This window comes from Sodiomyces alcalophilus (genome assembly GCF_042370955.1).
Source record: "Sodiomyces alcalophilus JCM 7366 unplaced genomic scaffold ACRALscaffold_11, whole genome shotgun sequence".
NCBI lineage: Eukaryota > Fungi > Ascomycota > Sordariomycetes > Glomerellales > Plectosphaerellaceae > Sodiomyces > Sodiomyces alcalophilus.
The window spans coordinates 430,771-449,509 of record NW_027263542.1 but is presented as its reverse complement, the minus strand read 5'-3'; the positions used below and the strand labels follow the sequence as shown (position 1 = coordinate 449,509).

The following is an 18,739-nucleotide window of genomic DNA, read 5'->3' as shown; positions in this document are numbered from 1 at the left end:
TTCTTGGATACCCTTCCTAGACGCCGCACGCGGTCAAAGTACAACGTCAGTCTTGGCTGTGAAATCGCCCTCGCCCATCTCATTTACCAAGTACTCCTTCTCGACCCATTTGACTATCCTCACGACCGGCTCATCGACAAACCGACTAAATAACTGCCCTACCCAAAGCGCGACAGGCAACACGACGACCAAGATGGCAATATTCCAATTCACAGAGTCGAAACCGAAAAGCCATGCGCCCAGGCTGCAGAATATGGCGTTATGGACAAGGTAAAGCCCGAATGATATGCGCCCCAGGTACTGAGCGACGCGGGACTCGAGAAAGCAACGAATGAAGCATAAGTCTCCCGCAGCGTAAACCGCGAGTGGCGCGCCGATGGCGCTCCAGAACCTGTCGGGAGTCTGCCCGCTGAAGGATGCCGGGACCAGATGGTTGAGGAGCGCCCAGGTGGAAGACTTGGACGGGTCGGCTTCCGGCTCGCTCATGAGGAGGAGACCTACTATGAGGAGGAGGAGAGACGGCAGCTTCCTTCTCGTGAAGAAGCTTGACAAGGTAAACCGGCTTATAGAACCGGACGAAACGGAAGAGGACCGCGATGAGGTAGCGATGATTTGCACCTCTGCGCTGACCATCCCCGCGAGAAACAGAAAAACGTCCCATCGACCGTGGGCGATATGGTACACCGCCGATGCGCCAACCATCAATACCCTCACGGAACCACGGACGCGCGACAAGGCCAGGAGGTGCAGAAACAGCCGGAACGAACACCACATCTCCACCGGGATGGTCCAAATCTGGTATCCGTACCGCAGGTTGACAGTCTCCAGGGGCCCCGGCCACGGCTTGAGCAGCTCGCCCCAGATCTCCCCGCCCCACCAATTCCGCAGCTGGGCGGCCAGGGACGACATGCGCTTCGCGAAGATGAGGTATCCGACGTCGGACGACGGGACGGCATGCTCGAAGGCGCCGAGCTGGGCGAGGATGGCCACCAAGAACGAGGAAACGATGGTCGGGATCAGGAGCCGGGCGGCACGGCGGAGGACGGACGAGGATAGGTCGGCGTAGAGCGGCGCATAGTCCCCCTCCCGAGCGCGGCGCAGGACGCGGAGGGAAAGGGTGTGGCCTGAAACGACGAAGAAGACGGCCACGGCTGCGTTGCCGGCGTAGAGGAGGCGGATGACGGGGAGCTTGAGGGGAGACCTCCCTGTTGGGGTCGTCGCTTCTGTTGTTGAGGTCGAGGCTGAGGGGGGAGGAACACCGTAGGGAAGGTTGAGGTCTTCGTTTATTCCGCCTAGCGTGTGGGAGAGGAGGACGGCGAGGGAAGCGACGCCTCGAAGACCGTCAAGATACGCTGTTCGACGGAGTGGAGGTTGAGGCCGGGTTCCAGTTGCGGGACCTGGTAAGAGGGAGTTGGTATTCCATGCCCAAGGCCAGGCGCGGGATTGGTCTGTCATCTCCATCTGTGAGGCTCAAGTGAGAGGGTGTCGGGATAACCGTTAGGTGGTTCCATGTTGCAGTGGATAAATATCTGAAAGTGAAATAAGGTCAATCATATTCCGTGACAGTAATTACATACATGTACGTTATAATGGTTAGGTGTAATAGGAAGGATCGAAGTCCATTTGCTTTGTCTTGATTGTAATCCATTCATGCCTCGAAAGGGTTGTGAATAAGACTCCAGCCCCTATTTACAGTTACCCGCCATTTCGCCCTACAATCAACGCATCAGTGCGACAAAGCCATCCTAGGAGTCCTACAAAAGGACCATCTTCCCATTAGTTACTTTTCCTCTAGAGTCGAAACTGGAATGGCTCTAACCCCTTTACACCAACATCCACCCGAAATATGGAACCACCAAACTCCTTACTCTCCCCCTGACCGTCCTCGTCTGCCCCTGTAGTGATGTAGAGTTCCGTCCCCACAAACTGCACGCAGGTAACGAACCGCGTTGACACCTTGACCTCGCCAATGACTTCCCCCCCAGACGACACCCGCAGCACTTTTCCTCCCCCAAACACCGCAATCCAAAGAGCCCCTTCCTCATCCACCCGAACCCCATCCGGCTCGCCGGGACCATCATACTGGTAAAAGAGACGCTCGTTCGACACCGTCCCGTCCTGGCCGTAGTCGAACGCCAGCAGCTTCTTGGCTGTCGAGTGGACGACGTACATGGTGCGGTGATCAGGCGACCACCCGATCCCGTTGGGAATGGCGATACCCCCCTTGACCTTGTGCGCCGACTCGCCAGTGAATCGGTACAGCGCGCCCTCCTCGGGTTTCGGGTCGCCGAAGCCGAAATCGGTCATGGCGCCGAGCCAGAAGCGTCCGTGCGGGTCGACGGCGCCGTCGTTGGCCCGCACCCGCTCCGACTCCAGCTCGGACGTGGCGTCGAACCGGGCGACGTATTGGTAGGTTAGGGTTTGCCGGTCGAGGAGGGCGATGCCATGCTTCAAGCCGACGAGGATGGTCTTGGTTGGGTCGAGGCCGTCGACGTCGGCGGTGACGGAGGGAGGGACGTCGAGCTGGATGGTCGTGAGGGATTCGGGGCCGTTGGTCAGCGAGACGGTGTGGATTCGCTTCTCTTTGATATCGACGAAACGGAGACTGTAAGTCTGGGGCTCGTAAAAGGGGCCTTCTCCTAGGCCGCAGCGGATAACGACGAACGGCTTGTCTGCCGTCCATTGTTGGATTTTGAGGTTTGACATGATGGGCGATTTTCTGATGCTGGGGAATTCAATGAATGAGGACTTGGAACGGGATATTGGATTAGTGAGTGGAATGGCGCCTCACAAAGTTGAGGATATCTCATTGAGACGCCCTGGCTGCTTTTATCTACAATAAGTCGACACAAATATCGAGCAAATGTACCTACTCACGCTGCCTATTGACGTGGAGCTGTAAGTACATTTGCTCGACAGTTTTGTCTGGTCACTGTACCTCACGTCAGTCTGCCATCATAGCAAGTCATTATCATCCACGTCTTTCGTCATTCTATTTCCACTCAGTGAACCGGCTTTATCCCCGGGAACCACGACCTTATCTCTCTGGGTCAAGCTCTGGGCGTTTGGCCATACGCACTACACTATAACTGCGTCGCCCTGAGGCTGTTGGCGAACCAGAGAGGGTACTATTTTGCCCAGGCCGAGGGATAATAGGGAGAAGATGGTTCTAACATAGTCGAAGGATAGTCAGCACCGTCAAGCCGAACTGGCTACTCTGACCCGGGCAAGTTGCGCTGTTGCAGACTTTTATGCACTTGAGAAGCTGAGGTTCGTCTTTTCATTTTATATTGAATTACTAAAGGCACGCTGGGGAATCTGACCACTGCGACATTGCAAGAGCTCTCTTTGACTCCGCCGTCCGTAGACGAACTGGCCAGCCGCGAGACGATCGTCCGGGACGACGAAATCAATTGACTTGGAGCTTAACCTTTCCAACGCTTTACTGGAAGGCTTACCCACCCCAACGATAGACGGCACGCCGTGAAGTATCAGGACGTAGTAACCCCAAGGACACAGGGAATCTGGCCGAGTTGAGACTGCGCAATCGATGCGACGAATGACTGACAGGTTTGTCATATTTGCTCTCTGTATTTCTGGTGTATATTGAGTGATGTTAGAGAGTAAACGACTAATTGTTTGCGGGTGGGAGATCCTGTACGGAATGTTTGAAAGATGCCAGGAATGAGGCTTCTGGAACAAGAACCTTTATTAACGAACGGCAAGGGCAAAAAGAAAGATGCGTCTCTTCAAAAAAAAAAAAAAAAAAAGAAAGAAAAACAGTAGATGAAAAGGCAAAAAGATGGAGCAGACCGGGATTGAACCGGCGACCTTTAGATCTTCAGTCTAACGCGCTCCCAACTGCGCCACTGCTCCTTGTTGATAATCAGCCACACCATCGTCGGCTTCTAACACCGCGGCCGAGACGGGGTCTGGCAAGACTGATGATTTCAATTGTCACGGCCTGTTCAGGGGCACCTAAGTAAGTAGGAAATTCTCATACATTACTTTTAGACACACCGGGTCCTTACCGCAGCCGGTCATGTCTGATGGCTGGATTCGGATGGACTCGGCCGAGAGCGCGGAGTCGACCAAAGCATGAAAGCGAAAGTCGCCTCCCCTTAGTGAATAAGTGCCCTTCCCTACGGATGAGTTATTGTTCATATGGCGCCCACTCATACTTGGTCGACGTGGTTGGACGTACTTCGTAAACTCTGCCATGTCGTACAGTTGCTCCTGTTTTCCAGCCATCTAACCAGGCTGACCGCAATTAACTCCTATCCAGCCGTGTCATCTCATGCTTCTCAACTCAACGAATACCTACAAACCAGTCCAGAACATATCCTCTCCCACTGTAAACAGCCCCTCAAGCGTCGTCGTCCCCTCGCCGGCCGCCACCGAAGCCGCATACTCGCCAGCCTCCACGCACCACGCCCTCTTCGCCTCGTCCCACACCGACGTGCTGTGCCTATCCATCGACAACGCCACCCGCTTCTTCTCGCCGGGCTCCAGGAACACTTTCCTGAACCCGCCCAGCGTCCGTACCGGTCGGATGAAGCGGGACTTGCCCTTGTGCGAGATGTAGAGACGGAGAACCTCCGAGCCGGCCCGTGATCCTGTGTTTTCAATGGTGATCGAGGCTTCCTTATCCGATACCTCCATGTCGGATGTCGTGAAGGTCGTGTAGCTGAGGCCATGACTGGAGAAGTGGCTTGTTAGTACAACTGTGCAAGACTTTCCATTCTACTCTGCTCGAGGCGCAACTCAGTGCAACTCGGTGCAACTCACCCAAACGGAAACGCAGCTTCGATCCCCCTGGCCTCAAACCAGCGATGGCCGACGAAAACGTCCTCGGCATAGTAAATAGACACGTTGTCGGCCCCAAAACTGAGGAAACTCGGCCCGTCTTCCAACCTAGCCGGGAACGTGACGGGCAGCTTCCCGCTGGGGTTAATCTTGCCAAAGACCACGTCCGCCACAGCGTTACCGGCCTCGTTACCTCCGTACCAGCTATGCAGCATCGTCTTGGCCCGGTCTCGCCACGGCAACGCGATGGGGTTACCCGCCTGCGTAACAACGACGGCGTCGGGGTTCGCCTCGAGGACGGCCTCGATGAGGGAGTCGACGTGGGGAGGCAGCGACATGGAGTCGCGGTCTTTGCCCTCCTTCTCGAGATCGGAGTTGAGGCCCGCGACGACAAAGACGTGTTTGCACCGCTTCGCCAGCGCGGCGGCCCGCCGGATGCCGTCTTCGGGTTCGATGTGGACGCACCCGCCGAGACGCAGGGCGCCGCCTGGGATGGCCATGGAATTCGGCGTTTCGACCTTGGACAGGGCGGCGCTGCCGGCTTCGACGCGGAGGGTGTACGACTGGCCGGCCTTCATGTCGTAGGCGCCGCGCACTTCGACGGTACCCTTTCCGAAGAACATCCCGCCCGGCGTTTGGGACGTCTCGTTGTCAATGATGAGCTCGTCGTCGATGTAGAGCTTGGCGACGCCGTAGACGGCGAGGCCAAAGTCGTGGACGCCGTCGTATTCGGCGACGTAGTTGGCGCGCATGCTGATGTAGAAAGGGTCCTTCATCTCCGGATGCCAGTAATCCATGAGCTGGTACGTGGTGTCGGGCAGGGTGTGGGAGTCGAAAGGCCTGCGGTCGGGGGTGGATGCCGGCTCGTGGAAGAGCTCAATAGAGACACCAGGGTCGCCGGCGTCGTTGGTGACGTGCTCAAACGTCAGGACCGGTAGCAAGACGTGACCGAAGACGCCGGGCTCGTAGTGCACCTTTGTGTTTTCCGGTAGTTGGTCCCGGAGGCCCTGGAAAACGGACGATGTGTAGTAAGGACGAAGGCTGGCGCTGCCACCTCCGCACGCCATGGCGAGCTTGGCATTGGGGCCGATGATGGCCACCTCGTCACAGGTGGCCGGGTCTATGGGAAGAAGCCCACCCGAGTTCTTGAGAAGAACGACGCTCTCGCCGGCTAGACGCCGGTTCAGTTCACGGTCCTCGGGCGTGTCGCGGCTGGTCTCCTTCTCGGACACCGGGGCCTTGGTGGCGTAGTTGAGGAAGTTGAGGACCTGACAGGCACGCTCGTCGATGGTTTCCATCTTGATCTTGCCAGCGCGGACTTGGTCCGCGGCTTGGCTGCGGAGGTGGGAGGGGCCTGGCATTTCGAGGTCGACGCCAGCGTTGATGGACTCGGCGCAAGAATACACGCCGAACCTGCCATGTGTTAGATTGGACGGGGCGGACATTCCTCAAGAGGTAGGGGAGGGGGCCGCACCAGTCGCTCATGACGAGACCGTCAAACGCCCAGTCTTTCCGCACGATATCCTGGAGCATGGGCGAGTTTTCGGAGACGTGGGTGCCATTGACCTTGTTGTACGAGGTCATGAGGATTTTGGGGTCGCCGTTCTTGATGGCCATCTGGAAAGGCTTGAGGTAGACCTCGCGCAGGGCCCTCTCGGACATGCGGACGTCTACGGTCATCTTTTGTGTTTCCTGATCGTTGGCCACGAAATGCTTGAGGGCGGCCGAGGTACCGCGGCTCTGAACGCCCCGGATAATCTCGCCGGCAAGAATACCGCCCAGGTAAGGGTCCTCGGAGAAGCTCTCGAAGCCCCGGCCGTTGAGCGGTCCGCGGACAATGTTGACGGTAGGGCCCAGCCAAACATGAGCGCCCTTTGCCTCGCATTCGCGGGAAAGCAGCTCGCCGGCACGGCGGATGAGTTCGGGGTTCCATGTGGCGCCTAGACCGGTGCCGCAGGGGATGCAGAGAGCAGGAACGGGGTTGAAGTAACGAGAGCCGCGGGCACCATTGGGACCATCGGTACAGCGAACCGAGGGGATGCCATGGTTGGGAAGGGATGCAGTATCCCAGATGCCGGAGCCTACAAGGCGATGTTAGTGATTCGAGTCGCAAGGCGTGTGGCGGGATAAGCGGGAGGAGAGAAAGGCGACGTACCGGACAGCAGAGAGATCTTTTCCTCGAGGCTGAGGGCCGCGAGGGTCTCTTCGACGTTGATATCCTTGATAGACTCGTGCATGTTGAAGAGGACGATCTGTTGGAGATCAATGACTTTATTCCTCTCCTGACGGAAGAGTTTGCGCGCAAAGTTGACGGCCGAAGACCAGAAGCGCAGAGGGTAAATGGAGAGGAACAGTTGGCGAGGTGGAAAGCAGGACAGACTCAGTGGCAGAGGAATCGAGCGCCTGAAGGGTCTTATACGTCGTCATTTCAATTGGCACCCGCGATAACACGGCGGAATCGACATTGACACTGATCCCCCGGCGTGGTGGCTGCCCTGGTGGTGCTCTTCATGCTTCACGGTGATGGATACCTCGTCTGTGGTGTTGCATGGAGGAACGTTGGATCTAGACCGAAATAGCCCTGAGGGATGGTCCAACGTAAGGGGAGCTTGGCGCCGCCTTGTTTAGCGGGATGTGGAGCTGACATGCGGTAGGGTAGGTCGACGCAAGCCAGAGGTGGGTGCTCGTCGTCCGGACCAGCCGGCGCACTGCAGGAGGATCCTGCAGTCGTGGCTCTCGGACGGCCGATGGACTCATCGCAGGGCGGGCAGATGGGTGACAGAGTCCTCGTTTCCAGTACAGTAGCAGAAGTTGGCGATTCCCAATGCCATGTTGCACGTTCTTCAATCACGCGACAGCATGTTGATAAACGAGGTCGTGTCTGTGTGACATGACAGACACCCATGATTGACAGGGGAAGCGGCGGAGGATGCATCCCTTTGATCCCCACGAAGGGAAGAGACAGCGGCTGGGTGGTCCCGGAGGAGTCTTCCGAAAGAGGCCGGAGGATGGCTCAGGGACCGCATAACGTCCAGCCCACGATGAGTGGATCCGTCCAGTGGCTTGGGAGTGGCCAAATATAGCTAGCAAGAGCAGTTGGAAGTCAGCCGTTGGCCGTTTTGTCGGCGTCGAATTGAGATGCATCTTGATCGCTAAGGTCGACGTCGACTCATCGAGGTGTTCCGATTGACGAGGCTCTTGTCATGTTTTTCTTTCTCTTCGTTCAGTTTGATTCATACATTCGAATAGAGCATGATTCAGAGCATAATCCTGAGCATAATGGAGATTGAATCGGTGGATGAAGAAGAAATGGAATCGGTTGAAATGGAGTGAGTGCCAGGGTAGTGGTGGGAGAGCAGAAAAGCTGGATGTGTCAGGGAGATGATGATTACCTAAGGTACGTAATTAGGGCTGTGTGGGGTCACGGGTGTGTGACAGTACAAAGTACAAAGTAATTACATACATGCTGTAATCCCTCGGCCCTCGCCTTACCTAATCAAGATAGACTATTTAGCGTCCGACTCCTCGCCTCGTCTGCCCTTCAAATGACGCGCCGGCCATGAAGTACTCGTATTCCGAGGTCTAATGCAATTCCTCTTCTTCCTTTGGAACTAACTGACTGCTCCAATCTCAACCCTAGTTCAGCCCAACGTAATCCCGTTATTTTCTTCAACCAGCTTCATCGCATGACGCGTCCCTACAGCTCATACTTCTGTCTCCCAACCGACAATGGACGTCTCATGCCAATGCGGCGCCGTGACCTTCCGCACAGCGACACCCACCCCCCTCTCCGTCTACTGCTGCCACTGCTCCCAGTGTCGCCGCCAATCGTCCTCCGCCTTTGGCATCTCGGCCGTCTTCCCCGCCTCTGCCCTGCCCGTTTTCCCCGACTCTGACGTCTACTCGCCGGACCTGCGTGCCCGTCTGGACGTCTTCACGCGCCCGGGCAACGCCGGCCGCACCCTGGACTGCTATTTCTGTCGCACCTGCGGCGTCCGTGTCGTGCACCGCGGTCGCGGCCCCGATGGTTCCCCGCTCCCCCGGGCGAGTGTGAAGGGAGGCCTTATCGATGGCCTGGAACTGAAGGGCGTCTCGCACATCTGGACCCGCGAGGCCGTCGTGCCGATCCCGGAAGGCGTCGTCGCTTGGCCTGAATCTCCTCCAGCGGACAGCAGAGACTGAGGAAGCCAAGTCGTAGAGGATCATTCTCTCAAATCATGTCTCTATATGTTTACTTGTGCCTATAATTATTCATATGTCTAGGTTACTTACATATACACGTCTGGATTTCTGGCCTCTGCTTTGTTGCCCTATGACCGTAGTTTATATCAGGTCTCTCGCCTGAATCATGCAACCATGGCCAGACAATCCATACGATTCAGGTATCACTAGTGTTAGGCCTAATGTATGCGGCACTCGGTATCCGCTCTACAGAGAAGATACCTTGATACTTTAGGCCAGGAGAACCCCAGAGTACCCCCACCCTCTAGGGTCCTCCCCCACGGGTTTCTCCACTCACCGGTAACAAGGTACCTTGCCGTCTAATCGCTTATCAGTTCAATCCCTGGATAACTTCACCTTGATTTCCTCCGTCAACACCACAGCGTTGTCACCACAACGGAAAGGATGCCCGTCACGAGTGCGACTGAAGACTCTCTGACCCTCAAACAACTCTCACAATCCACCGTCACAACCATATCGACCCGAAATCTGGCTGCGGACGAACGGGGCCACCGTGATGGACGAATTGCAGTTTGGATATGATTTTCCGTTGCCCGCATCGCCACCATTCACTCCTAGTGGGGTAAAAACCAGTCACAGGAACCCTTTTTCTCCCCACCCGGGGCCCCGATTTCGTTCCCGAGACGTCTTTTCTACTTATAGCTCGCCCCTAGCGTTGCCGGCTTCGACTGCGTCGGCTTTTCCCATGGAGGGGTTACGGGGGAGACGGGGATAGCTCTCGCCCCTCCGGCGTTAACGTTTCGTTCTGGGCCGCTCCAGCCAGTTAAGTCCAGTCTATCGACCAGAGGCTAACAGACTCCGGTATCGTGTGTCGGATTTCGCCATGATAGGACAACTAGGAAGGCCTGGGGAAGGGGATGTGTTATCCGATGTAAACATGAATATATAGGACCGACCTCAACCTCTGCCTGGTATCGACCACTTCAGACCTCGACTGCTCCTCCATCAACCACCCTCCTCCAACATCACTTTCCCTTCTAAGCGTCTTAGAACACCACCGGGAACCACACCCCTCTCCAAACCCAGTCACACAGCACACAGTCGCCATGCCTTCCGCAAAGAGGGCCATCCGCATCGCCGGCTCGTCCGGTGGCTTCTCCGATCGCCAGCGCGCCATCGGAGACCTGGCCAAGAACTGCGAAATCGACTGCATCATCGGCGACTGGCTCTCCGAGTGCACCATGACCCTCCACGGCGCCCAGAAGCAGGAGAACATGCGCCTCCTCAAGGAGGGCAAGCTCAAGGAGCTGCCCCAGGGCCTCTTCGACCCCACCTTCATGGAGAACCTCAGCCCCGCCCTGCCCTACCTCAAGTCCAAGAACATCAAGGTCGCCGTCAACGCCGGCGCCAGCGACACCGAGCTGCTCGCCTCCATCGTCGCCGAGGAGGTCGAGAAGCAGGGCCTCGACCTCAAGGTCGGCTGGATCAACGGCGACGAGGTCACCGAGACCGTCCGCAGGATGTACGAGAATGGCGAGGTCTTTCCCAGCTTGATGACCGGCAAGCCCTTGAAGGAATGGGGTCACATGGAGTACTTTGAGGCTGCCCAGTAAGTCAACTCGTCTCGTTCCTTTGAGACACAACCACTGACCGTTACAGGTGCTACCTCGGTGGTGCTGGCATCGCCGAAGCCCTGCGCCAGGGCTGCGACATTGTCATCGCCGGCCGCGTCGCCGACGCCGCCCCCACCATCGGCGCCTGCATGTGGTGGCACGGCTGGGACCGCGAGACCGACCTCGACCAGATCGCCGGCTCGCTCGTCTGCGGCCACCTGATCGAGTGCTCCTCGTACGTCTGCGGCGGCTACTACTCGGGCTTCAAGAGCCTCATGGATAAGTGCGAGAACATTGGCTTCCCCATCGCCGAGGTCGAAGCCGACGGCTCCTGCATCATCACCAAGGAACCCGGCACCGGCGGCGAGGTCTCCGTCGGCACCGTCTCCTCCCAGCTCCTGTACGAGATCCAGGGCCCCCTCTACTACGGCTCCGACGTCACCGCCAACCTCGAGGGCGTCGTCATGACCCAGCTCGGCCCCGACCGCGTCCAGGTCACCGGCGTCAAGGGCCTGCCCGCCCCCGCCACCACAAAGGTCGGCCTCACCGCTTTTGGCGGCTACCAGGCCGAGTTCCACTACTACATCTGCGGTCTCGACCTCGAGGAGAAGGCCGAGTGGACCGAGCGCCAGATCCGCCACTCCATCGGCGATGCCGTCAAGGATCTCACCTGCCTCAAGTTCAGCCTGAACGGCTACTCCCCTCCTAACCCGCGCAACCAGGAGGTTGCCACTGTCGACATGCGTATCTTTGTCCAGACCAGGCGACGTGAGCTTGTCGACAAGTCCACCCTCGATGTGCCCGGTACGTTCTCTCCTCTTTCCCTCTGCCATTTTCCAATCCTCCGCCCCAGCTAACTCCCTTTCCCCCCAGGCTTCAACCGATGGTGCATGGAAAACTTCCTGCAGTCCTGCCCCGGCGCCACGCTGCACAACGACCAGCGTCAGTCCGAGGGCAAGCCCTTCTACGAGTACTACGTCACCCTCCTCCCCCAGTCCGAGGTCAAGCACCGCGTCGAGCTCCCCTGGGCCGGCAAGAGCATCGACATCCCCGTGCAGAAGAACGTCACCACCTACCCGCGCGACCAGAAGAGCTACGACCCCGTCGACCCGGTCGACCTCTCCTCCTTCGGCCCCACCACCCGCGGGCCCCTCGGCTGGGTCGTCGGCGGCCGCTCCGGCGACAAGGCCTCCGACGCCAACGTCGGCCTCTGGGTGCGCCACGACGACGAGTGGGACTGGCTGCGCAGCATCCTTACTATTGAGAAGATTGGCCAGCTGCTCGAGGGCAGCAACAAGGGCAAGAAGATTGAGCGCTTCGAGATCCCCGGCATCCGCGCCGTGCACTTCCTCCTGCGGGACCACCTGGACCGCGGTTTCAACTCGACTAGCGAGTATGATACCCTTGGTAAGAACCTGTGCGAGTATCTGCGGGCCAAGTACGTGGACATTCCCAACAAGTTCCTCCGCAGGGGTCGGATCTAGGGGGCTTTTGAGGGTCAGTGGATGAACGTATAATGGGGAAATGAAAGGACCCCTTGAAGGGACATGAATGACAGGAATGAATTACGGGACTTGTCACGTTAGGAATGAAAAAATAAATAAATCAGGAACAATCACGTGTTGGCCATTGATTTCATGTTGATGTCTTGTTCGCATTGGTCTTTGCTCCGTGGAAGGGGTCAAGAAGTAATCGATTTTCTCCTGGCCTCTCACATCCATTCGTTATCATGTACAACGTACAAACGCTCTTTTCTTCATCTCGCATAAAACTGGCGAAATCAACTCAATTTCTATTCGGAGGCAAAAAGATATCGCCGAGAGCCAAGGCAGCATGGGTTCGGAGCGTGAGACCAGGGTATCGGGACCCCACCAACCCACGAATGCGACCGTGACAGCCTGCGGTTGCGTCACCGTCGACACGGTAAATGACGTCTGCACAATTTGAGGCGGCGGCCACTGGTGACGGATCGTCAGGGGGTGCAGAGAAGCGATAGTTGGTCCACGACAAGACCTTCGTTCTCGACCTGCACCGTTGGTCATCGCCCGCGCCGTGCATGGTCACAGATAGCACCGGTCGGCCATCCCACAAGTCGCCGAGTTTGCCTTTCACAATTCCCAGGAACGATCAACAGACGCCCTTTTTTTTTTTTTTTTTTTTCGAACAACTCTTCGCTATGGTGGATATGGAACCTTTGCATTTGGCGGCCTCTCGATCGCTTCCTCCCAGGAAGCTGACAACTCGGTTCCGGTGAGCACCGCGTCCTGTGCGCCCGAAGATATGGAAGGTAGTTGCTGCCTATCTCGTCTCGAACTCCGCGACCATGAGTTCCAAACCTCACTCTCCTCACGCAGCACCCGGCTGCCGGTGTCGACTCGCGGGAGCGAGTACTGTTCCCTCTCGTTGTGGAAGACCAGTTTCGAGGCGAGCAGGTCGATGCTGAAACGAATTTCTGCGGTTAGTCACCACGAACCGAGACGCCTTGCGTAGTGGAGGGCGAAATACGTACAATAGCATGACGGGAAACATGCACTCCATAGTGTAAAGGAAGCGATCAATCTGGCTGGAGACGGAAGAGGCCTTCTGGGACGAAGGCTGGGAATAATACGTCAGGGCTCGCGCGGTGCCGATGAGGGCGAGGGTGGCGACGCGGACTTCGGTGCTCCGCATGAGGTGCCGGAACAGCGCGGTCGGCAGCGACGCCTGCCTTGATGACCTCTTGGCGCTCGTGAATTTCCGGAGCAGGTAAAATGCGCTGACGCATTCCACCAGGGCGATGGCGGTGAAGTAGCCGACGTGCAGTCGATTGATGATGTGCTGGGCGCGCTCGTCGCCGTTGAGGATGGCCACGGCCCGGAAGGTGGCAATGGCTACTCTCGTGGCGGCAATGATACACATGATGGACCAGAACAGCAACTTGAATATCCTTAGATTCCAATCAAAGAGGATGCGCACGAGGATGATGTAGCTGTAAAACGACATGCCCGCTTCTTGGATCTACATTGCGTGTTATTCAGGGGCCCAGGTCGGGTCGCATGGGTTGAAAATGAACATGGAAACACAAAACATAACATACCAACCACATAACGTCCGCAATGACAGACGCCACGGCCGTGTTGACCAGCGGATAGTCGCCGTAATAGGCGTAAAAGCATAGCCCGTTGGCGACAGCGCCGGCCACCGAGACGACGATGGGGACCATGGCAGCCGGCGACAGCGAGGTGATGTTGACGACCATGAGGCCGAATAAGACGTTGGCCAGGCATATTGTGCTGAGGATGGCCCAGCCCAGCTCGAAGTATACCGTCATCTTGGCGTGTCACCCACGCGGTCGAGGGGCGGGTGTTGAGCGCATCCAGATGACATGGATTCGGAGAGAGGCCCCCAGACTCATCGAGGAGGATATTTCAACCGGAAACCAAGAGACGTTTCGAGGCGGTTGAAAGAGCGGCAGCGACAGGCTGGCTGACTGACAGTTTTAGTCTGGGCCTGCTGGTGTCGTTGATGGCGTTGTTGGCGTTGATGGCGTTGTTGGCTTTTTTTTTTTTGGCGTTTTCGCTTTTCCCTTCTCAAGGGAGGCCCTAACCTATACAAGTAGTTGCTTTGTGGTCTAGTCGGCGAAAGTCGGTTACCCACTGGGTAAAAGATTCCTGCTGGCTGGCCGGCTTGCAACGTATGTATGTACATGTGTCAGAGCGAGCTTTGATGGGGAGCCGGAGCTAGACACAGACTGCTGGGAATCTGTCCAGGTCTGATCTTCCGGTAGACAAACATGGGCCAATGGAACGGGCTGAAAAGGCTCACAAGAGGCCAGGATGTGTGTATGCTCAGGCGACAACCAAGACATGTGGAGAAACCCGGGGCACGGATGGAGAAGTTGCACTAGAGCCTGGGACGGTCGGCTTGGCGACAGTTGGGGTGGACCAGGGATGAGGACGAGATGTTGAATCTCTTGGCTCGAAGTAAGAAACCATTCTGTATTGTATTCGTATGCGTATATTCCGTGGTGTCAGGTTGCAGCAACAAGAGGGCCATACGAATAGGATCTGGGTCGCTGGGTTGACTGTCAGTGACCGGGACGTGATAGAACGCGCACTTTCATAGTGGTCGATAGATAGATGGGTCTGACGACGACATGTAAGTTCTTCAAGCAAAGTCGACTATGGTCATGGGTCGAGGAGGAAATGAAGAAAAAAGAGAAAAGAGTGAGTGAAAGTGAAAGAGAGGGGGAAGAGAGACGGTGTGGGGTAAAAAGGGAATCAGGGCTGCAATGTCTGGCAATTCGTTTTAGGCGAATGCAAATGTCACGATACCTGTTGGTTTAGTAGCTTCGAAGTACGTATAAGTACGGAGTACATTGCCCATAACCTATCCCCGTAACTTGTGACCTTTGCTCATGCGAAGTATGTGTGTTTCTCTCGTCGGCTCTTCCGTCTTGACTACGAAGTACACTACTGCAGTTTATGAAGATCAAGAAGGTGGTTGGCCTCGAAGAACTGGTTCTGATGGCTCATTTGGTTGGGACTTTTGGTGTCGGGATTTTCCTTGTTAGCAGATGGTTACCTTTCAAAGTGGGCCCGGTACAGGGACTCAAGTTCCCATTCTCCGTCCCAGACCGAGACAGGCCCTGCCAATAAATGGATGACGTTGACTTGACTCGAGATTCCTCAAAGTACCGATACTTTGCTAGCCAGATTCCACGTCTCTCTGTCGAGTCATGGCGCTCACGCGTGTGGCATGCCGACTAATACACGGTGCTTTGTAGTTGTCCGCGACTTTGAGTCAGATAACCGTACTTCGTACTTAGTAGTGTAGGTATCTACTAAATAACTTAATACTGCACAGACATCTTCAAGTCAAGCTTCACATTGTTTGTGTGCCCATTCGTAGGTATACGACCTCCTTACCCGCCCAATTGATCGACAGCACAAGCAAGGATACCTCAGCTAAGCTTCCAACGTAATATGGCCCCATCCTAGTGGTGCACGTGAAATGTGGTGCCATAGATGGAGTTTATCAAAGTAGCGCCCAGACTAGACAAAGGTACTCAGTATGCTCATGTTTTCCGTGCTACCTACCTAGATGGAAAATCCTCATTGGACGAAAGGGGTATTTGTCCAGTCGAAACAGACACAAGTGTGCGGTATAGCAACAGTGACGAGACAAAACTGTCAATGGGTACATTTGCTCGACATTTATGTCGACTTGCTGTAAATCCTATGGTATTGATCTTACGTTGTATGGGTAGCTTGCATTTAGATAATAGATGTGATGTCCCCGATTCCCCGAAAATACGATACTATAGGCGGAAGCGGATATCGACATTCCACCGCTAAGGTACGAAGTATGTGACTGGCCCCAGGAATAACCATAACCCCCGTTTGGCAGATGAGAGTCGAGAGCTGCTGGAGATCAAGTCGGAGCTGAAGTGGCGGAACAGATATTGGGTTCCGTTCCTGCAGGTCTTCATCTTTTGCTTTTTGTTTTTCTTTTTTTTTTTTTTTTTTTTTTTTTTTTTTTTTTTTTTTTTTTTTTTGGCTCGACCCAATGTTGATCTCCGTCTTTGGACTCAAACACGCCCGGAAGAACATCAACCGTCCTCGCGTCCCTGGTCCAGTCAGAAATCGCATGGCTCGCCACGGTCGGCGACGGTGTATTTCCTGGCGTGTTCTCTAAGAGACTCGACGGAAGGGGATGGTCTCGACATGGGATGTTGCGGCCTTGCAGAACGCCACCATGCACGCACGTACAGGCGGACTGGGGAATCGTAGCCGAGGCCCAATAGCGTGGTAGACAAGGTGTAAATCGACTCGACGGTTGTGACTTGCAGGAACTGCACACACGGGTTCCCATCATTTGCTCCCTTATACGATGCTTACGTTGTAAGCATGAACGCCACTCGTCGCCTACTCTGGAAGCGAGCTGTCAATGCGCTGAATTGTTTACGGATCCTGGGCCATGCCGTATAGTCCCCATTAACGGACTGTTTCTTCAACTTGGAGCAGTGGCGCAGTTGGGAGCGCGTTAGACTGAAGATCTAAAGGTCGCCGGTTCAATCCCGGTCTGCTCCATTCTTTTTGCTTTTTTCTGCGGCCCTGCTTTGGCCACACCTTCTTTTTATCGTCTTGTTGTCTTTTTATCTCACCATTCTCAAGTGTGGCATTACAGCGTTTTGACGACGTAACAGATTACCAAAAAGAGCTGTATGAAGTAATCGGCCACCTTCTGGCATCTTTTTGTGAGGACGTACGTAGTGTAAGTCCCCTTCACCGCCACTTCTGGTACCAGGTCTTGGATTTCTGAGATATTCTCACAAGTGACTCAGTCTTGCAGATTCTTCGTCGTCCTCCCACGGGTTTCCCTTTAACATCCAAGTTTTTTTCCTTTTTTTTCGTCAATCAGCCCCTCCTTCGGGAGCTCGGGGCAAAAGCCAACGTCCAGCGCGTTAGAAAGTACAGCCATTCCCCTTATATCAGAACAACCACGGCCATCCGCCATTCTCGTAACCGACGAGGCCCTGACCCTCCCGGAGAACGCCCACGTTTACCGTTCTTCGCGCGGCGGACTTGCCGTGGGAGTCCGGTCGTGCTGAACCGAGAGGCGGAGGCTCGCGCCTCAGTACAGTCAGAAAGCGGTGTTCGCCAACAACGTCACGCCCAGTCATTCATGGTGTCTTCCGAACGAGGATTCTGTCGTCGAGTCGAGAGGCTTTCCTCCGACGAGTGTGAACAGGCCGGAGGAGGCGGCCGTCGCATTCGCCAGTCTGGGGGATGGGAAGCTCGGGTCCTTGGCGATATGAACGCTGAAAGGGAATCGGATGCTGTTATTCTGGCCAAGTGTTGAATGGCATCCTGCTTGATCCTACAAGTAGGGAGCACAGTAGAGTCGGTACAAAGCGATGTCGAGAGACTGAGCAAAGAAAAGGGGTCCTGGGGCGGCATGGATGTGGACCCAACGTAGCCAATCATTGCCCATGTATGTCGTCTACACCTCGCCGAGATGTTTTGCGGAATGTATCTGTCGTCGCGAATGATCACCCTCTGTATCTATTGGCTCTGCATTCCACTTGACCACCTTTCCCCGAGGCGATGAGCGCCGCCGGATCCAAGCGGTGTCGATATCGCTCTTGGCTATCCTGTTGGAACGCTTTCGTGAGAAAGCCCGAGATGGCACCCGATGTGATAGCCTGGAAAATGTCGAGGCAAAGCCATGAGCGTGGTATTATCGCGAGGTCAACAAACTTCCACGGCTTCCTTTCCATGATTGACAGACGCGCAAAGTGCGCTGTCGGCGATCTGACGGACAAGAGTCGCCAAATGTGAAGGCGACTGCATGGCCATGCATTATCGAGGACATGATTATCGTGCTGAATGTGGGAATCGTCTTGCAGATGTGGTTGTCTGGTTTAGATTGCGCTGCCTCAAGCAAGAGCGAGCAGGCGAGCTAGGGATCAGGCCTCGTCACTCTGGATGAAGGAGAGGCCTGCCATGTCTCCTGGTCTGTAAAGAGTGTTTCGTTCCTCGTAATTTCGTAAAGATGTTGTATTTCTCAAGTCTGCTGCCTGGCTCCAGAGCGCATACCACGCTTTAGGCCAGGTCACCTGACCTGCCTATCAGGTCCATCTCGGCCAATCTCTCCGGCCTCTACATATTCAGCTTGTTAATCCTCGGGCTCTTGAAGCAATACCAGCCAGACGACATTGGCGGCGAATATAGACAACACAGCAATTCTTGACGACATTTATTATATATTAATTTACTTATTTACTACTTATTTATGAATCATTATCTTATTATTGTTGTGTATTCTTGGACCTAAACCGACTGCCACTGCCACGTCCTATGTACCATGGCGAACGAGCCAGCGTCATATAAGTCGTACGCACTCCATATCATTCATCAGTCTTCACTCCTGACACCTCGAAAAACTCAACTGTTTTCTTTTAGTTTCCCCATTTCCTTCTCTTTCCCTCCCCCTCGTTTCATCTCCGTTCCTGGCACCAATGACGTCGACAACTACTAGCGAAGCCAAAGGCGCTTACCTTCGGAATACCGCCCGCCCGTGCTTACGCAGACGCGTGACACACTTGGAGCCGCCAGTGAACTGACCGAATGAACACTCATAGGGGGCCAGACATG

At 55.5% G+C, this 18,739-nt stretch overlaps 7 protein-coding genes and 2 non-coding genes across 9 annotated transcripts; 4 read left to right on the top strand and 5 right to left on the bottom strand.

Moving 5' to 3' along the window:
• Positions 1-1,632: 1,632 nt before the first annotated feature.
• ACRALDRAFT_1078327 (uncharacterized protein) lies at positions 1,633-2,766 on the bottom strand. The gene has a single exon (XM_071018762.1). It carries the CDS (start codon positions 2,704-2,706, stop codon positions 1,792-1,794), a length of 915 nt encoding a protein of 304 aa, XP_070870935.1. The 5' UTR covers positions 2,707-2,766; the 3' UTR covers positions 1,633-1,791.
• A 332-nt stretch (positions 2,767-3,098) lies between these two features.
• Positions 3,099-3,668, bottom strand: ACRALDRAFT_1066360 (uncharacterized protein). The gene is made up of 2 exons (XM_071017335.1): positions 3,341-3,668; positions 3,099-3,270 (listed from the first exon to the last, which is right to left on the bottom strand). The coding sequence occupies exons 1-2, from the start codon at positions 3,577-3,579 to the stop codon at positions 3,213-3,215; spliced, it is 297 nt and encodes a 98-aa protein (XP_070870934.1). The 5' UTR covers positions 3,580-3,668; the 3' UTR covers positions 3,099-3,212.
• Positions 3,669-3,803: 135 nt separating this feature from the next.
• ACRALDRAFT_t297 lies at positions 3,804-3,876 on the bottom strand. Its single transcript has one exon. It is a non-coding gene; the product is annotated as a tRNA-Phe (tRNA).
• A 145-nt stretch (positions 3,877-4,021) lies between these two features.
• On the bottom strand, positions 4,022-7,692 carry ACRALDRAFT_1078326 (glycoside hydrolase family 3 protein; the record flags this gene model as incomplete). The annotated part of the gene is made up of 5 exons (XM_071018761.1): positions 6,962-7,692; positions 6,281-6,887; positions 5,268-6,219; positions 4,789-5,209; positions 4,022-4,699 (listed from the first exon to the last, which is right to left on the bottom strand). Coding segments are annotated over exons 1-5 (2,441 nt in total), but the record flags the coding sequence as incomplete, so codon positions are not given.
• An 823-nt stretch (positions 7,693-8,515) lies between these two features.
• On the top strand, positions 8,516-9,106 carry ACRALDRAFT_1066358 (uncharacterized protein). Its single transcript, XM_071017334.1, has one exon. The coding sequence runs from the start codon at positions 8,536-8,538 to the stop codon at positions 8,986-8,988; it is 453 nt and encodes a 150-aa protein (XP_070870932.1). The 5' UTR covers positions 8,516-8,535; the 3' UTR covers positions 8,989-9,106.
• Positions 9,107-10,094: 988 nt separating this feature from the next.
• On the top strand, positions 10,095-12,227 carry ACRALDRAFT_1083824 (uncharacterized protein; the record flags this gene model as incomplete). Its single annotated transcript, XM_071019520.1, has 3 exons — positions 10,095-10,597; positions 10,648-11,405; positions 11,475-12,227. The coding sequence occupies 3 exons, from the start codon at positions 10,095-10,097 to the stop codon at positions 12,083-12,085; spliced, it is 1,872 nt and encodes a 623-aa protein (XP_070870931.1). The 3' UTR covers positions 12,086-12,227.
• A 16-nt stretch (positions 12,228-12,243) lies between these two features.
• Positions 12,244-14,149, bottom strand: ACRALDRAFT_1066356 (uncharacterized protein). Its single transcript, XM_071017333.1, has 3 exons — positions 13,678-14,149; positions 13,111-13,598; positions 12,244-13,040 (listed from the first exon to the last, which is right to left on the bottom strand). Exons 1-3 carry the CDS (start codon positions 13,909-13,911, stop codon positions 12,776-12,778), a joined length of 987 nt encoding a protein of 328 aa, XP_070870930.1. The 5' UTR covers positions 13,912-14,149; the 3' UTR covers positions 12,244-12,775.
• A 2,323-nt stretch (positions 14,150-16,472) lies between these two features.
• Positions 16,473-18,096, top strand: ACRALDRAFT_1083822 (uncharacterized protein; the record flags this gene model as incomplete). The annotated part of the gene is made up of 3 exons (XM_071019519.1): positions 16,473-16,483; positions 16,757-16,856; positions 17,004-18,096. 3 exons carry the CDS (start codon positions 16,473-16,475, stop codon positions 17,442-17,444), a joined length of 552 nt encoding a protein of 183 aa, XP_070870929.1. The 3' UTR covers positions 17,445-18,096.
• On the top strand, positions 16,600-16,672 carry ACRALDRAFT_t303. Its single transcript has one exon. It is a non-coding gene; the product is annotated as a tRNA-Phe (tRNA).
• Positions 18,097-18,739: the final 643 nt, after the last annotated feature.

Coding starts and splice junctions, on each gene's coding strand:
- ACRALDRAFT_1078327 (XM_071018762.1), bottom strand. CDS start 2,706: ATGTCAAACCTCAAAATCCAACAATGGACGGCAGACAAGCCGTTCGTC.
- ACRALDRAFT_1066356 (XM_071017333.1), bottom strand. CDS start 13,911: ATGACGGTATACTTCGAGCTGGGCTGGGCCATCCTCAGCACAATATGC. Junction 13,599..13,677: donor TTGCGGACGTTATGTGGTTG/GTATGTTATGTT, acceptor CACGCAATGTAG/ATCCAAGAAGCGGGCATGTC. Junction 13,041..13,110: donor ATGTTTCCCGTCATGCTATT/GTACGTATTTCG, acceptor AATTCGTTTCAG/CATCGACCTGCTCGCCTCGA.
- ACRALDRAFT_1066360 (XM_071017335.1), bottom strand. CDS start 3,579: ATGACAAACCTGTCAGTCATTCGTCGCATCGATTGCGCAGTCTCAACT. Junction 3,271..3,340: donor CGGCGGAGTCAAAGAGAGCT/CTTGCAATGTCG, acceptor GAAAAGACGAAC/CTCAGCTTCTCAAGTGCATA.
- ACRALDRAFT_1066358 (XM_071017334.1), top strand. CDS start 8,536: ATGGACGTCTCATGCCAATGCGGCGCCGTGACCTTCCGCACAGCGACA.